The 15897-nt window shown below is 30.5% G+C and overlaps 1 protein-coding gene across 1 annotated transcript; it reads right to left on the bottom strand.

Moving 5' to 3' along the window:
- Nucleotides 1-10: 10 nt before the first annotated feature.
- On the bottom strand, nt 11-602 carry LOC111397827 (the record flags this gene model as incomplete). Its single annotated transcript, XM_023024803.1, has 1 exon — nt 11-602. A coding segment is annotated over exon 1 (486 nt), but the record flags the coding sequence as incomplete, so codon positions are not given.
- Nucleotides 603-15897: the final 15295 nt, after the last annotated feature.

Below are 15897 nucleotides of genomic sequence, written 5' to 3'. Positions count from 1 at the left end.
AAAAAAAAAAAAAGGAAGGTAAAATTGCCTTGCTTATTTTGGGAACAATTGATCTGAGCATTGAAAGGCGATCGTTAAGGCGCTTCCTTCGCCTTCTTTCAGCCATTAGATTCTTGGAAGGCTGCCCATTGTGCTTCTTCACCTTCTTTGTTTTTGGACAGAATAGAGTGCCCATGTTGAAAGTAGTGGGCACCTGATCGGGTGCAGGAAATTGTTCAAATTTACATATATCCGAATTCTGATGAAGAATATCATCGTTACCGAAAAGAGGAGGGAATTGAAGTGGAGGTGACAAATCATAGATTTCATTGAAAGCTGAGTAATTCAGGCTCTGATCAACAGGTAGAAAGGAATCCTGAAAAGAAGTGGTTGCGGGATTTGTGAAAGTATGAAAATTCATCCATTCATCACTGCATAACTCATTATTAAATCCAACTGCACCTGTTAGACCTAATAACTCCTCCAGCAAACCATATTGTTCACTATACAAGTCCATCTCTCTCTCTCTCTCTCTCTCACTCTCAAACAATCACACAGAGGTTGAATTATACGTAGGTTACACAACTTGATAAAAAGTATTGGCATATATATAGGGAGGTCCGGAGGGATATGAAGAGAGGAAGCTGTCTATCTATTATTGATATTTTTAACAGCTATATGTATGAAATTGACAGTATGAGATGTGCCGCTCTTATTTTACTCTATTTGACCGTCTTTTTACTAAGCCTTGTAATTTTTATACATTGGAGCTTTAACTCTTAATTAATAAACAAGAAGACATCAACTCTATTCTATAAATGAAATTACTCTTAAAATAATGTTTTCCTATTTATTAGAGACCAATAATGTTCAATCGAAAGGGATGAAATTAGCAAAATAGACCTGTCAGGTTCTTTGCATGCGTGAACTTCAGCAGTACTATTACTTCCCTGTAAACATAAACTACTTCAGCCTTGACCCAAAAAAATAAAAAAATATGCATAAAGACAAAAAAGTTTTTACAAGAAATTGATTGGATGGGGCCCAATGAAATCCCTTTTCACGAATTGGCTGGTTGGTTTGATGAAAAATTTCAAATGAGTTGTTTTGTTGGGACTCCACCGCCCTATCATGTTTAATTAATTAATAATCTATATATATCATTTATATTCATATAGTTCCACTAGTCAAGGCTGATGATCTCAAACCTCATTCTTAAAACGTACTCTATGAATTATTTATAATAATTAAAACAATAAAAGTAGCAAGGGATCACGTCACAGAATTCAGTAGGCAAAATATATACAATCATAGCATTTCTTAATCAATCATTTTGGCTTCTGTTAATTTCTCTTCCCTTACAAGAATACACCAATACACTATATAGTATTCAGACCACACTTTTTATTTTTTACACCACATTTTAATTGTACTTAAAGTTCTTTATTTTTATCCATTATAGCAATTATATTCTAAAAGTTTTTCACGTCGTTCTTATCATCAAACTTTTCATTAATTAACGCATTTTATATTTGATAACAATTTTATGTCTAAAAGTTAGTTGAAATGGCATAAAACAACTTAGCCCTTGTTTGATTCCACTATTTTCAAAATACATTTTTTCCTTTGTTCTTTTCAACAACACACTTTTTAATAAAATAATATTATATCAAAAACTAAAACTTTTCCTTATTTTTTAATCGTACATTCTTCATCAATCCACTATTTTAAAATTTATTCTTACAATAAAAAGGGACTCAAACAGGCTTTTACTTTTTCATCATATTTAAAAAATAAACAAATGAAAAAGTGCGAAAAAATATTTTTCCATAATTTCGAAGCATGAAACAAAATATTTTCAGATAAATTATCATCAAAGACGAGATGCACTAATTAGTCAAAGATTGAGGACAAGAATTCAACAAAAAAAAGTTAAGTAAATAATTGCTACAATGAACAAAAGTTGAAAAGGTGTTATGCAATAAAAATATAGTGTATCAAAGAAAAACATTAATGACAATATAAACACCCTAAAAATTAATCAGCAAAGTTTGACTAAAGCGCTCTTAAGAGCTTAGACATTTTACTCCTTGTACACTATTTTTTTTATCAGCCCTATTCTATTTTGTTATATATCGATATATATATGTACATGTTAACATGACATTTATTATCGCTTTGGAAAGTTAATGTAACTCATTCTTCTCAAATAATATTTTCTTACCGTTAAACTTTTAGATAAAGCATTTCAATATAATATGACAACTTCCAAATGTCTTAAGTTCAAATTTAATTGTCACTCATATATAAAAATTGTATATGACAACATGTCTTAAACACATTTGATGAAGAAGAAAAAACCCTAAAAGCAAAAGACATGTTACAAATTAAATAAAAAATTATATGACGTAGTTCAATGTGTGTATGTATATAATTCTAATGCGTCACGATTCAACACCAAAAGACCTAATAGTGATTCATCAACCTTAGTCGAAAGAGGAGTGTGTTCGCTTCATTTCCAATAATCCTTCAACAGGGAATTAATTGATTCCCTTAGCACGTCCTGATCCAATTGTATCATTATCATATATTAAACCCTATAGCTAAGTAATTTTGAGAAAAACGTGTATTTTCTAGACGGTGTAACGATAAGTGCAATGTCTACAATGAATACCTAACTAGGAAGAATCTAAGCCACATGCGCACTATGAGTAATGAAAATTTTCACTATATAAATTAAAGAAGTATAAGTTGTATATACTAATTCTATTTGCAAATGGTTGTAATGAAGCGTTAAAAAGGAATAATAGGGAAGAAACAATATTTTTAAGGACCACTACGTTTGTGTTCCACGAATAACGGTTACGTGAGGGTCTAGGGCATATCCATTGCCAGCTTATGTCTATTAATGGAACTACAAATTAATTTATGGTGGGGACACTTCCTTCGAATTCAGTTTTTTTATTTTAAAAAAAGTCATAACATATCATCAATACAAAGAAGGGACTTTTATACCTCCACCTAAACCTAACAAGGAGTTATAGGAGATTTCAAAATTGATCAAGCAAATGCTAAAACTGGCATGCATAAAGTCCAACACTGGAAAGGCATACATTAATTGTCCCTTGATAAATGGTGTGTAGTTATATTTCTTGAGAAAAATATCATATAGAGTGTTGATCTATCGAAATTAAGATGCGTGCACCAAAATATACACAAAATACGACTTATTGAAACACAAATATAAGATTATATAAAGTTCGATCGCGTCGTTAATACCTATTGAATTTATAATTTTATTCCAGCTATAATCAACATATAAATGACTAGGATTATCTAAATCTCATGAAAGTTCATGCATTTACATATTTAAGATTGTCAATTTTAACCACTTTGGATCCTTGAAAGGTGTTGATAGAAATATGTTTGACTATAAGTGAGTAAATTATAATCAGTTTGCAAACAGACTTGTTAGCTAACTATTAACTTAAACTTTTAAGGTTAAAGTAGTTCAAAATAGTACCAGAAATCCAATTCATTAACTTTAAAAGTTCAAATGAATAATAAAATTATTAATTTTGTCAAACCAGCAACCAACTTAAGGGATGTGCTAAATGTAAATGAAACAAATAAGAATAATGTAGAATGCCTTGAGTTCTTTATAAATTGACATTTTAAGATAAAATTTTAAAATTTAATATGAGGTAAACAAAATGAAATTATTGTGTTTTAGTCTCTTAGAAAATTATTAATGAAATTATGTATATATTAAACATTTAGATGATACACATGTGATCCTTATTATAGGAAAGGGACATGTAGAAAATAAAATCCAAAAATGCTATGGTGACAGAATTTTTTTTACATAATGGATGAATGACACTCACATTGGTATGGGAGTCCACTTTTTTTTTTTTAGACTTTTTTATTTGCTCGGGATCCATGCATTGTGAGAAGATGTCAACCATTATGTCAACAAAATTCTAGCAAAGTAGGATAATTCAATGAAATTTATATGATTATTTATGCCGTTTTAAGCTTTTAGAAGAATACGATAGTTGAACACAAAAATAAATTATAATTATATAGGAGGATCTCTTGTGCGCAGAAGTGTGATCCAATTGAGGCATAACTCGCGATTTACTCCCTCCAAAGTTCTAGGAGCAAGAATCTTGGGGGTCCAGGATTTAGTTTAGTGTAAGCTGGGATACCTAAATATAAAAAATAAAAAATAAAAAAATTATAATTATATAGGGTTTTGGCTTTCTCAGCATATACGTTTGCCGACCATTTTCAAATTTCAGAAATTAATCATTAAAACTCAAATTAAGCCATTCGCAAGTGAAGCTACAGAGGCATGATATTTAATTGCCGACAGAACGTCGCGAAATTCTAGGTAGAGGCCAAATCCGCAGCGGTTTTTTTATCAGAACCGCTGGTTTTTGCCAATCTCACAAGCTGGGAGCCCATAGATTGGCCTCAAAACCGCTCTCTTTTCCTTGTCTGAGCCATTTTGTCTTCTAGTTCATTGGTGGTTAGCGTATTCGTCAGGTCAGGAATAGGGTGTAACTGCTACTGTAATACATACAATACATTTATGTCACGTCCAGTTATGGAAACCCTTTACCGGCGTTGTACTAAAATAATTGGCACAAAATGTTTCATTGCAAATCATCTTTGACATTTGGACTCTTAAATAGATCCCACTTTACGCAAATCACGTCTGGCATCTCATTCCATCAAATGATAGCGTGTAATCCGCTCGTGTGACTAATCCAAGAGTAATTTGATCGAGACATTAATTGACCATCTTTTCTTGTTAAATTTGGGCGAGTTAACAGATAATGTTGAAATACTGTTCAATATATACAATGAGGAGTGATTTGGAGCGACTAAATGTTGATCAACCATGAAGAATCCAAAGAGGATGCAAACCAAATGAAAAAAGGGAGAAGAGCAAAATTTTACGCCTCTGCTTTGGAAACCCAACAGTAATGGTTTGTACTGGGCAATCGCCCAATACAAAAATGTAGCCATTGTGTTTGAAATATTGGTGTCGTCATGATATTTCCACCTTTTCGTGCATGGAAATTGTAGTTCTATATATAGGATGGCTTCGTGTTGAAAAACATATTACAAAGATCAAATTGATTCCTTATATCCAAAATCAAATGTCAAACCAGGTTTTATATAATGTTCTTAAAAGTTCATTTTCCAAATTTATTATCTTGATTCAAATTTTGGATTTAGATTTTGATTACTCCAACAAACTATTTGCATTTGAAAGCCTTCAAGCATTTATCCTAGCGACTGAAAATATTGTTTTAGGATAATGATTCGTGATCTTGTTCAAACCTTCCATTATCGACAAATGATATTCAAATTTTCTTATTTCTTGTTCTTCATCAACTTTTGTTCAATAATCTCAAATGATACTATTACCCCTTGTTTGAGCTCCTTTTCCTGGAAAGAATGAATTTTTGAATAGTGTATTAATGGGAAATGTATGGTTACAAAATAAGAAAAAGTTTTGGATTTGTGTGTAATATTATTTTATTGAAAAATGTGCGGTTGAAATGATATCAAAAAATTGTTGAAAAATGTATTTTTCAAAAGAATGGGGCTCAAACAAGGGCTTAATATAGAGCATAGACAACCATGGCCACAATAAAGATGATGAATCAAGACCTTGTGAGGTTTGATAAATTTGACGGGTCGAACTTTACAAAATGGAAGGATAAATTGAAGTTTCTTAAGATCTTTTTATATTTTGGATATAATACACTTACCTTATCCACAAAATAAATAAATATTAAACATTGAAGATCTTCTAAATTTTGGATCAGGACCTAAACCATTGTCGAAACCAACCCCAAATGAAATCAACGAAATAAAATCAAAAAGAAAGAAGAGAGAAGAAGATGGACTGTGTGTAAAGGACATATTCTGAACGCTCTCTTCAATCGCCTCTACAAATAACATCTCAATAAAGGAGATATGAGAATGGTTGAAAATCAAATACAAGGCCGAGTAGGAATGTGCCAAACAGTTTCTAATTTCTAAATATTTTTATTTCAAATTTTGGATAACTTGCCTTTATTAGGACAATTTCATGAATTGCAAGTTATTGTCAATAAAATAAAGGCCGTGAATATCGATCTTCTCGAAACCTTCTAGGTTGATGCAATCATTGCGAAATTGCCATTTTCATGGAAGGTTATAAGAAAGAAATCTCTTCAAAATTTCCAAGATTATTCCTTGGAAGATATTCAAAAATATTTTCACATTAAGGAAGAGTCATAGGCTCATGATGAAAATCTCATGAGGGCACTTCTAAAGCCTATATTGTGGATCAACCAAATAAATTCGATAAGAATTTCAAGAAGAGGAATTCAACATACCTCAACAAAGATAACAAGAACAAGATGAAATTCAAGGTTTCTTGTTACATGTGTGACAAATCTAGACATTATGCTCGGGAACCAATGCAGGAAAGCAAACTTCGTTGACAAATCATTAGTTAAGATGATAAATGCTATGTTATTAAATGCTAAATTGTCAACTAACTTATAGGTTGAAACTTTATTAAGTACATGTCACATAGTTAATAGGATGTCTTCTAAAATATTTAAGATTTCTCCGTATAAATTGTAGAAAGGAAAAAAAATCAAACATTGGTTATTTCAAAGTGTGGGCGTGTCATACTTATAGTAAGAATATAGATCCTAAAAGGACTAAGTTGAGTCCTAGAGGGATCAAATACACATTTATAGGATATGCCTAATATAGCGAAGCATATCGTTTATTAAACTTGGATACCAATGTTATTATTGAATCATGTGAAGTAGAGTTCTTTGAGAATATGTTTTATTAAGATAATAAATCTTTAAGGAAACCTTAAGTGGAGATTTCGAGTTCTATGAGATCACAAGGAAAAACATCTTTTCGAGGTTATTGAAACAAGTAAACTTCGTAGAAGTCAAAGAGCTCGAAAGGAGAAAGTGCTAGGACTAGATGATTTTGACTCTCACCTTATTTCCTTCAACTTGGTTGAGGGAAATCCAAATAGTATCACAATAACTACTCCGTGTGTTCTTCAAGTGTAAATGATCGTAAAACTTATCAAGAAGCAATGTCATAAAGAGATGGTATTTTTAGGAAAGATACTATAAATGATAAAAATAATTCAATAATGTTGAACAACACTTGAAAATTAGTCAATTTACCACCTGAATCAAAACTTACAGGCCGTAATATTTAGGAGGAAGTACAATGTGGATGGTATTCTTAATACCTTTAAAGAAAGTTAATGGTCAAAGGGCATTGACAAAAAGAAAAAATAGATTACTTTGACATATATACGCCACAATACAAATAACATCAATTGGAATTTTATTTGCCTTAGCATCTATATACGATTCGTATATACATCAAATAGATGTTAAGATAACATTTTAAAATGGGAATCTTGATGATGAGATCTATATGAAACAATCAAAAAGTTTTATTTTACCCCAAAACGAGAATAAAGTATGCATGATTTAACAAAATTTTCATGTGAATTAAAACAAGTACCAAAGAAATGACACGAAAAATTTGACTTAGCAATAATATTTTTTGAATTTAAACATAATAGTGTTTATAAATGTTTATATTCAAAAGTCACCGATAATTATGTTGTACTCATTTGTTTATACGTGGATGACATGGTGATTTTGAGCAATCAAATGCAACGTATAAAAGAAACAAAGAGGTTTCTATCTTTCAAATCAAAATGAAAGATCGTGATCAAGTGGAGATCATACTACGTATAGAAGTCACCAAGACTAGTGGGGATTATATGTTGAGCTAATCACATTATGTTAAGAAAGTGATTCATAAGTTCAATCATTTAAACATTAAAGAGGCTAACACTACTTTCAATCCAAATTTAAAACTTGTAAACTATGGTGGAAGAGCTATAGCACAACGTGAGCACGCAATGCTATAGGGAGTCTACTGTATTATGTACAACGTACAAGACTCGACATAGCATTTGCAATTAGTAAAGTTAATCAATTTACTAGCAATCCAAGTGAAAATCATTAGAAAGCTATTATGAGAGCTTTTGGTTATTTGAAGAAAATCAAGGATCTAAATCTCCAATATTTTAAATTTTCGACAATCTTAGAAGAATTTACTAATGTTAGTTGGATGTTTAGTATTCAGAGAAAAAATCAATCTTAGGTTCGGTATTTATCCTTGAGGAGGTGCGGTATATTGGAAATTCAAAAAATAAACATGTATTACTCACTCAACTATGGAATCCAAATTTGTGTCATTGAACGAAACTGAATGACTTAAGAATTTAATGTGTAAAATTCTATTAAGAGAATTAAATAATTTTTCCATAACTATCTTGTAATGATAGTCAATCCACTTTAGCCAGAGTATAAAATAAAGAGTATAACAAGTCTAGACATATGAGTTTTAAATATGATTATGTGAGGAAATTAATCAAAGATGAAATAACTTCAGTCACTTATGTGAAGTCAAATGAGATTTTGGCTGATCCGTTCACTAAACCAATGGTTTTATAGCCAACTAGACCATGACCCTGGTTTTGTTTGAACCTATCCTGGTCAGGATACAATAATAAAAGACAAATTTTCAAAAGTTCAAATGTAATTTAAGTTCAAGTTTGATATACATTTGGCTTTGCTTGATACTCATTTTTTCAAAAATATATTTTTTATTTCTTCTTTTCAACCACATATTCTCCATTAAAATAATGTTACACGCAAATAAAAAAAATTTCCTTATTTTTCAACTGTACATTTTCCATCAATCTACTATTCTAAAATGTATTTTTCAAAAAAAAAAAAAAATGGGGCTTAAACAACCAAAGTTGATAATTATTAATTTTAACTGCACACTTGACGAAATTCACAACCATTTAATCATATATTTCTTTAAGTTTGATCAAAATCTACTAAAATCTTAACTTAATCTACATCAGGCAGAGGCTTATTATTATTATTATTATTATTATTATTATTATTATTATTATTATTATTATTATTATTATTATTATTATTCAGCTGATGTGGCCTTGGAAATAGTCCCACCTGTTACCTTCTTGGCAGCACAAGATTCTATATATGGATCATGATTTCATCACTATTAATACTGTATGAGTTTCGTTGTTCGTATGGATTTTGTTTGTCTAAGAATCAAGAGTCTGTAAACACATAAATCTTATCCTCTGGCTATACACAAATAATTCAGTACGGAAAGTTAGCTGCCCCTTGACGAGAATCTAGGTATTAATTAAAGGCTTTTCTCCATGTTAATTAGGTATTTGGAATACTCAAAAATGGAAATGTTATTAGCAGTGCATGTCGTCATGAACTTAAATGTTCTTGATGTAAAGAACACTGAACACATTGATACAATATATAGTTGAATCTTCCTGTTGCCGATCAAACGGGGGTTAAATTGGTGAGAAATCTCCACGATGAATAAAAGGAAGTTTATGCACCAATTTTCGACAAATTCCAGCATGGTTGCAACACTATAATTTCTTGATGCATCATTCACTGCACCAGTTTTTATTTTCATAATCATGCAAAATAAAGTGCGTGAACATTGATAATTATAAACAAGTGAGAGAAAGAAGTAAATATTTTAGGCAACAAAAGAAAAATAAATAAATGATAAAAGTTATATTAGTGAAAGTGACGACCAAGCTACTAACAAGTAGACGGATTCAGCATGTAACGGTGGCCCCCGACACTGAACTTGAACGATTTAGGAAAACTAATTAATTAAGTGGTGTGATGATATCAAATTAGGAATGTTGCCCCGAAAATCGTGGTTATGGTTGAACTTGATGGTCCAAGTAGTTCATGTGGGCTCATAGCAATTACATAAATATGTTGAAATAATTGAGCACCATCCACACGACAATATTATTGGCGATTGCCTGCTCCTAGTCGCACGACAATCAAATCTAATATTAATCCGTTCAAAGATTAACGTTGTTAGGCAAATACTTATATTGAGTTCATTTTTAGACAAATATATAAATCTATTTTAGCTACAGACAAAGTGACTTGATTTTTTATTTCATTCATAGTCATGACAGCTCGGGAGCAGCAAATCTTTATATATATCGTTCTGGTTGGCATGTTTTATTGATGATATCAAACAAAGAAAGTACACTTACTTTGTCGAAAATGGAGACTAATATCAAAAGCGAACGAACTATGACGAAAGTTCATAATCCAAAAGAATCAGTCTGCTTTTGCTTCTACGAAACATTTCCAACTTATTGTAGAAAAATATACATTTTGCACAAACCTATGCTTGTGAGGATCCATAAAAGGATCTTATATATTGCTATTAAGTTCCCCCACACGTACTAATTAATTTGAGAAATCATTTATATCTCCTCTTGATATTTTCCAAGAATTAAACTGTGGACAGAAACTTGTACACGTAGGGAGTCGTTGGAATTAAAAGTTGTTGCAATTTTTGTCGTATTATTCAAAGAAAGAAACTATATCGATTTTACTGACATGGTATCGGACAAACTCTTTCCCCATTTTTAAGCTTAGTTGAATGAGTTAGTCCTCTAGAGAGACTTGAGAATGGAATTTTTTAATGTTGTTAAATTATTGTCTTTACAAAATTGAATTTCAATGAATGTTCTCGTTAATAGTTTTTTGTTTCACTTTAATTTGAAGGGTTACTCGTAACAAAATATTAATATTAATATTAATTGTCATGACGGTGCTTGTTATTTACATATAATAATTATTAGACAGGTCTAAAATTGTACCTTCACCAAAACTTTCTTTACTATAAACTAATGCATTGTCTTCTTCTTCATCTTCGTCGTCCAAATTAATTGTTCATTAACGTGATCTATAAGCAACTTGGAAACAACTACAATCCATCAATGAATAAATGATTCGAACAAGAGATCCTCTTAGCACTATGTAGACGCAACTTGAAGCATGCATATATAAAATTCAAAGTGCTTGACTTATATGGCAATTGATTTAGCACAAAAATAAAAAAAAGCTTGTGGTGAAACTAACACCTTTCCTTATCATTAATTAATTAATAATAAACAAATAACGTATATGACTAAAATAATTGTATGGTATCATATGTTACCTGAAGCATCGATAAGTTATAATTCAAGACAACCAATAATTAGACATTCAATTGCGTCTACATATGGAATACTATGTTTTGCACCTATATTTTATGTTTTAAGTGTTCGAGTTTTGTTGGCACTTGCTCATGTCCAGCTAGCTACTCTAGTTCCCGTTTTCTATATAGACTTAATTTTACAAAAAAAAAAAAAAAAAAAAAAAAAAAAGGTTAATTTTTAAAAAAAAAAAAAAAAAAAAAAAAAAAAAGGGGTCACTCAAGCTCAGCAGAAATTTTAAATTGATTATTTTAATATTTTTCTAATATTTTCAGTCGTTAAAGTTAATTTTGCTACATAATTTGTCATCTAGCAAGTCAAAGGGTGGAGGGATTGTCTGAGAGATCTACAATACACTTGGATGTTAGGGTAAATATATGAGTTGGTGAAGGAGATGGATTAGGTTGGGCTGGTGATGTGATAGGTTGTAGTCGACATTTAGTATTGTGCATGTGTGGTAGTAGGATGTGAGTGTGTTCGAGCGACTAGAAGCAGTGGCATTGTCAAGTGACGAAGTTGGATTATGGTTTGAAAGGTATGATGGATTTCGACCCATTAAATGGATGGAGAGAATTTTCGAATTGGCCTAGTCAAATGCCTCTTTTAGGGGACCAAGCCAAATCTATCATTTGTAAGTCATAATGGTCTCTTTCATACAAAAAGACAAAAATATCCTACTTAAAGTTTATAAATTACTAAAATAAGATAAAATAAAAAGACATTAATACCCTTTCAATTACAAGAGAAAAACAACTCATCTCATCCCAATTCAAATTTAAAACTAAAGGATCTTTCTTTTTCTTTTTTTTTTTAATTTCTCCAACACTGTTAATGGCTCCTCCATTATTCATCTTCTCCAATACTAAAACCTCAAGATTTATCAAACATTCAATAGCAAGATCCCATGAATGTTCATTAGAATTTAATATTATATTACATTGAATCGATGTATACGTTTGCATATACTTAATTTCTATTTCATTATTTAGCCTCTGTTTGACAACCTTTAAAAATTTAAATTATTTGCTGTAATATCATTCTCAATCACATATTCACACAATAAAATATTCTACACACAAACCAATAAAGTTTCTTTACTTTTTAATCAAACATTTTCAAAAATACTATTCAAAACTCTTAACTTTTTTAAATAAAAGAAGTCAAACAGGGCCTTAGTTTACTTTTTTTTAATTAATAAACCTTATTTTGGCTTATTTTAGCGTTACACACACAAATCATTAGAAAAATATATAAAAATTTTAACTAAAAAAATAATATGGGTAGTGTTGGCACCGATTATTAGACAGCACAAGCACTGTCTAGACCGTCAGTACCGGATGGCCAAGATCGTTCTTAATAGAATAGATGACCCAAACCTTTCAAAACGAAAGTTCTAGACTGTCTTATTTAGCTTTTTTTGCTTTTCTTTATCTAACTCTTTTTTTTTTTAAATTAAAATGCAAATGTGGAATTGACATTCATCTTAATATGTTACTTTGGTAAATTTCAAATGAATAAAAATAGTCGATGGTATGGAAATAAAAGGGTGATTGAGAAGGTACTTCCGCAATTCTTTTAACATCGATTACATCATATACAAATATGTATCATGATTTACAAAGTCTCATCAACATTGATCCCTCTAAATACAAGATTGATTTAGAATGTATATTTTTTTACCATTCAATTTAGAATGTATATTTTTTTACCATTCAAATAGTTCGGTTCCAAAGATAAGGATCTCTAAATTGCAAGTGAAGTGGCTAATTCAACTCATCAAAGATCACAGTTGTAGAAGCCCCAAAAAATTAAATTAAGCTTCCGTTTGGCCCCCATTATTTCAATTTATAATTTTTGAAATAGTATTTTTTTGGAGAATGCATGATTGAAAAAGATGGAAAAGTTTTTTATTTACGTATAATATTATTTTATAAAAAATTGTGTAATTAAAAATAAGATAGAGAAAATTATAATTTGAAAGAATGGGGGTCAAACAGGGGGCTGAAATTAGGCTTATATTTTTAATGTGGTGATCTAGCACCACGAGCCTAGCTCATAAACGAGCTTTATCTCGGCCTAAATAAGAAATAAAAGTTCAATACTAGTCCGATATATGTTAAATAAATTTTATTCTCATAGAGTGAATGTTCGCATTAAATGAGTTAATAACTAAAATATTAAACCTCAAATATATACTTACACAAACGTATTGGTATTAGGCATTTCATTAAGCCTCAAACTAAAGGCATAAAATGCAAGAAATGTAATCTAAACCTTGCCTCAATTTTCTCTAATTGGTGAATGGATTCGGCTGCCAACTTTTTTAAGGACAGATTATTATTATTATTATTATTATTATTATTATTATTATTATTATTATTATTATTATTATTATTATTATTATTATTTTTCATTTCCTTCAAATCATTCCTATCCCTTTTCCAATATATATTTATATACAAGTTACACATGGAAATACACTCTTTTTCTTCAAGAAAAATTTTCAAAAATAAAGTTTAAAAAGAAATAGTTTTCTTAGCATCGGGTGCCGTCGGAGAACAATATTCACTGTCCAGATTCGTCAATTCAAAAGCTTCAAATTAAAGTAGGCAAAGGTGCAAGTGGTTATTAAATTTTCAAACTATGAATTTTAGTTAAAATATGCACAAATTGGTATCTTCGGGTACAGTGCTTCAGCACTACTATAGATGGGATGATCTTTTTTGACTCTTCGTATTATGAGAATTTTATAGAATTTGAATTTTGCTACATATCCATCTACGTGCGACTATATGACTTTATAGTTCAAATTTTCTAATTTGGTAACGAAATGCATTAATAATATCTACTGGGTTTCAACTCATCAACTAATTTCCTTTCTACAAGTTGATTTGTTTTACTTGGGATGTGGATGATAGTAGATGAAGGTATAGCACGCTATGGAGAAGTTAAGTGATTTAACCTTTTTTATTAGGGTATGAAAAAAAAATATTTACGTGTTTCAAATAAATGGATTTCGATGAACATCATTTGTAAACTATTCTATGAAGCTTTTCATGAATTAGTTATATGTACTAAGTTATGATTAATTGAAATTAACTTTCAAGTTCATATATCTCTTATAAACATTAGAAATAGGTTCATTGTTGCTATTTTCTTAAATTCTAGCTTCAGCCCCTGACTTCAAAAATTCATAACTCATTCGTCACTCAAAAATTTTGGACAAAATTGGGTTTCATAGGTTAGCTACTAGATAAACTTGAAACCATACCAATTCATTGTCTGTAGAACTTTATATTTTACTTTAATTAGATTGTGCTAGTTTTTCTCCCAAACCGAATCATTGTAGAATTTCGAGAAATACTTTAGTTCTTCATATCTTGTCGAGAGGAGCCAACTATTGGATATGTTATGTTATAGGAAGTTTTCCACTTTCTCTTAAAATTTCGTGAAGTTTTGAGGTCAATAACTATGCAAACAAATTTATTTTGATACTTGTCACACGAAATAGAAAATCAAAACAATAGTCTTATTTATTGTCTAAAGGTGTGCATGCATGGAAAATTGTTTCAAAAGTTTTTATTTATTTGGTAAACACATACATGACACTGTTTATATGAGAAAATAGATAATATGCATGAAAATTTGTATTTAAAAAAAAATTAAGTTAATTTTTAAATTAAATCTTTATGCCTTTTGCTAAAAGTATAGTTAATTAATTTTTTTTTTAATAAATAATTTTCAAGTTTACGGCTAAGGTACAACTATTCTTGTGCCGTTTCGGTCCATATGAGTTGGGGACATTACAACAGTTGTCCTATTTGCATAACTTTAGTGAGAAAGAATATCTCTAGGAGTGAACATTAAGTATCTAATAAAGTGGATTGTAATGGGAATGATTTTTGAAACACAGTGGAGATAGTTTGGTAGGATGACGTAGATATTCCAAAGAAAATTGCTACTGACCATAATCTCCGTGTTACGCATAAGCCTCTGGAATCCGTTCAAGATAATGAGGAGAAAATTCCATTTACAATCCAAGATCTAATTGCTTTATGGACAGAGACGTGAATTAGGTGACCCAGGTCACGATCTTCTCATTCTTCTCGTGTGGTGTAGTAATCGAAAGGGTTATGGGGATCAATAGGGGTGAAGGTCTCAACAAGGTAAAAGGAGATTGATGATGTGCAAGAAATTGATAGTGTGAAGGAGATATGCATGGAGATGAAGCTTTCCGCTCAATAGGATAGCATTCTTACATAAATAAGAAAGTTGACAATTAGTACATAAAAACACCTATCACAAGTCAAAATATAAACTACAATTAAATTACACGTAATTATACAAAATATACGATATATACACCCTCTCCATCCAGAACAGCACTGGGTAATGGATCATCATCTTAACTGGTTGAATACACAGGTCTTGCACATATGTAACTTTGACTCCTTGATTGTAGCCGTCAACTCTGTATGGACTTTGAGCTAATATATTGACATTTAATACTCACTTGAGAATCATCAAGGTTACTGGATGTATCTCTACCATTTAGGATATCTATTGTTTGACAATGATGCATCCTAGGGCATCTCGTATCCTTCTTTCTAATTGTTTACCTATCTGCCAAAATGGGAATAGCATCGTATGCCCGTATATGCAACTCATATAATTATTACATATAGAATATGATAAAATATTGAAATCATAAAGTTTAA

Source organism: Olea europaea, chromosome 7 (assembly GCF_002742605.1).
Source record: "Olea europaea var. sylvestris chromosome 7, O_europaea_v1, whole genome shotgun sequence".
Lineage (NCBI taxonomy): Eukaryota > Viridiplantae > Streptophyta > Magnoliopsida > Lamiales > Oleaceae > Olea > Olea europaea.
Note: the sequence above shows the minus strand (reverse complement) of the source record. Positions and strands in the feature narration are given on the sequence as shown.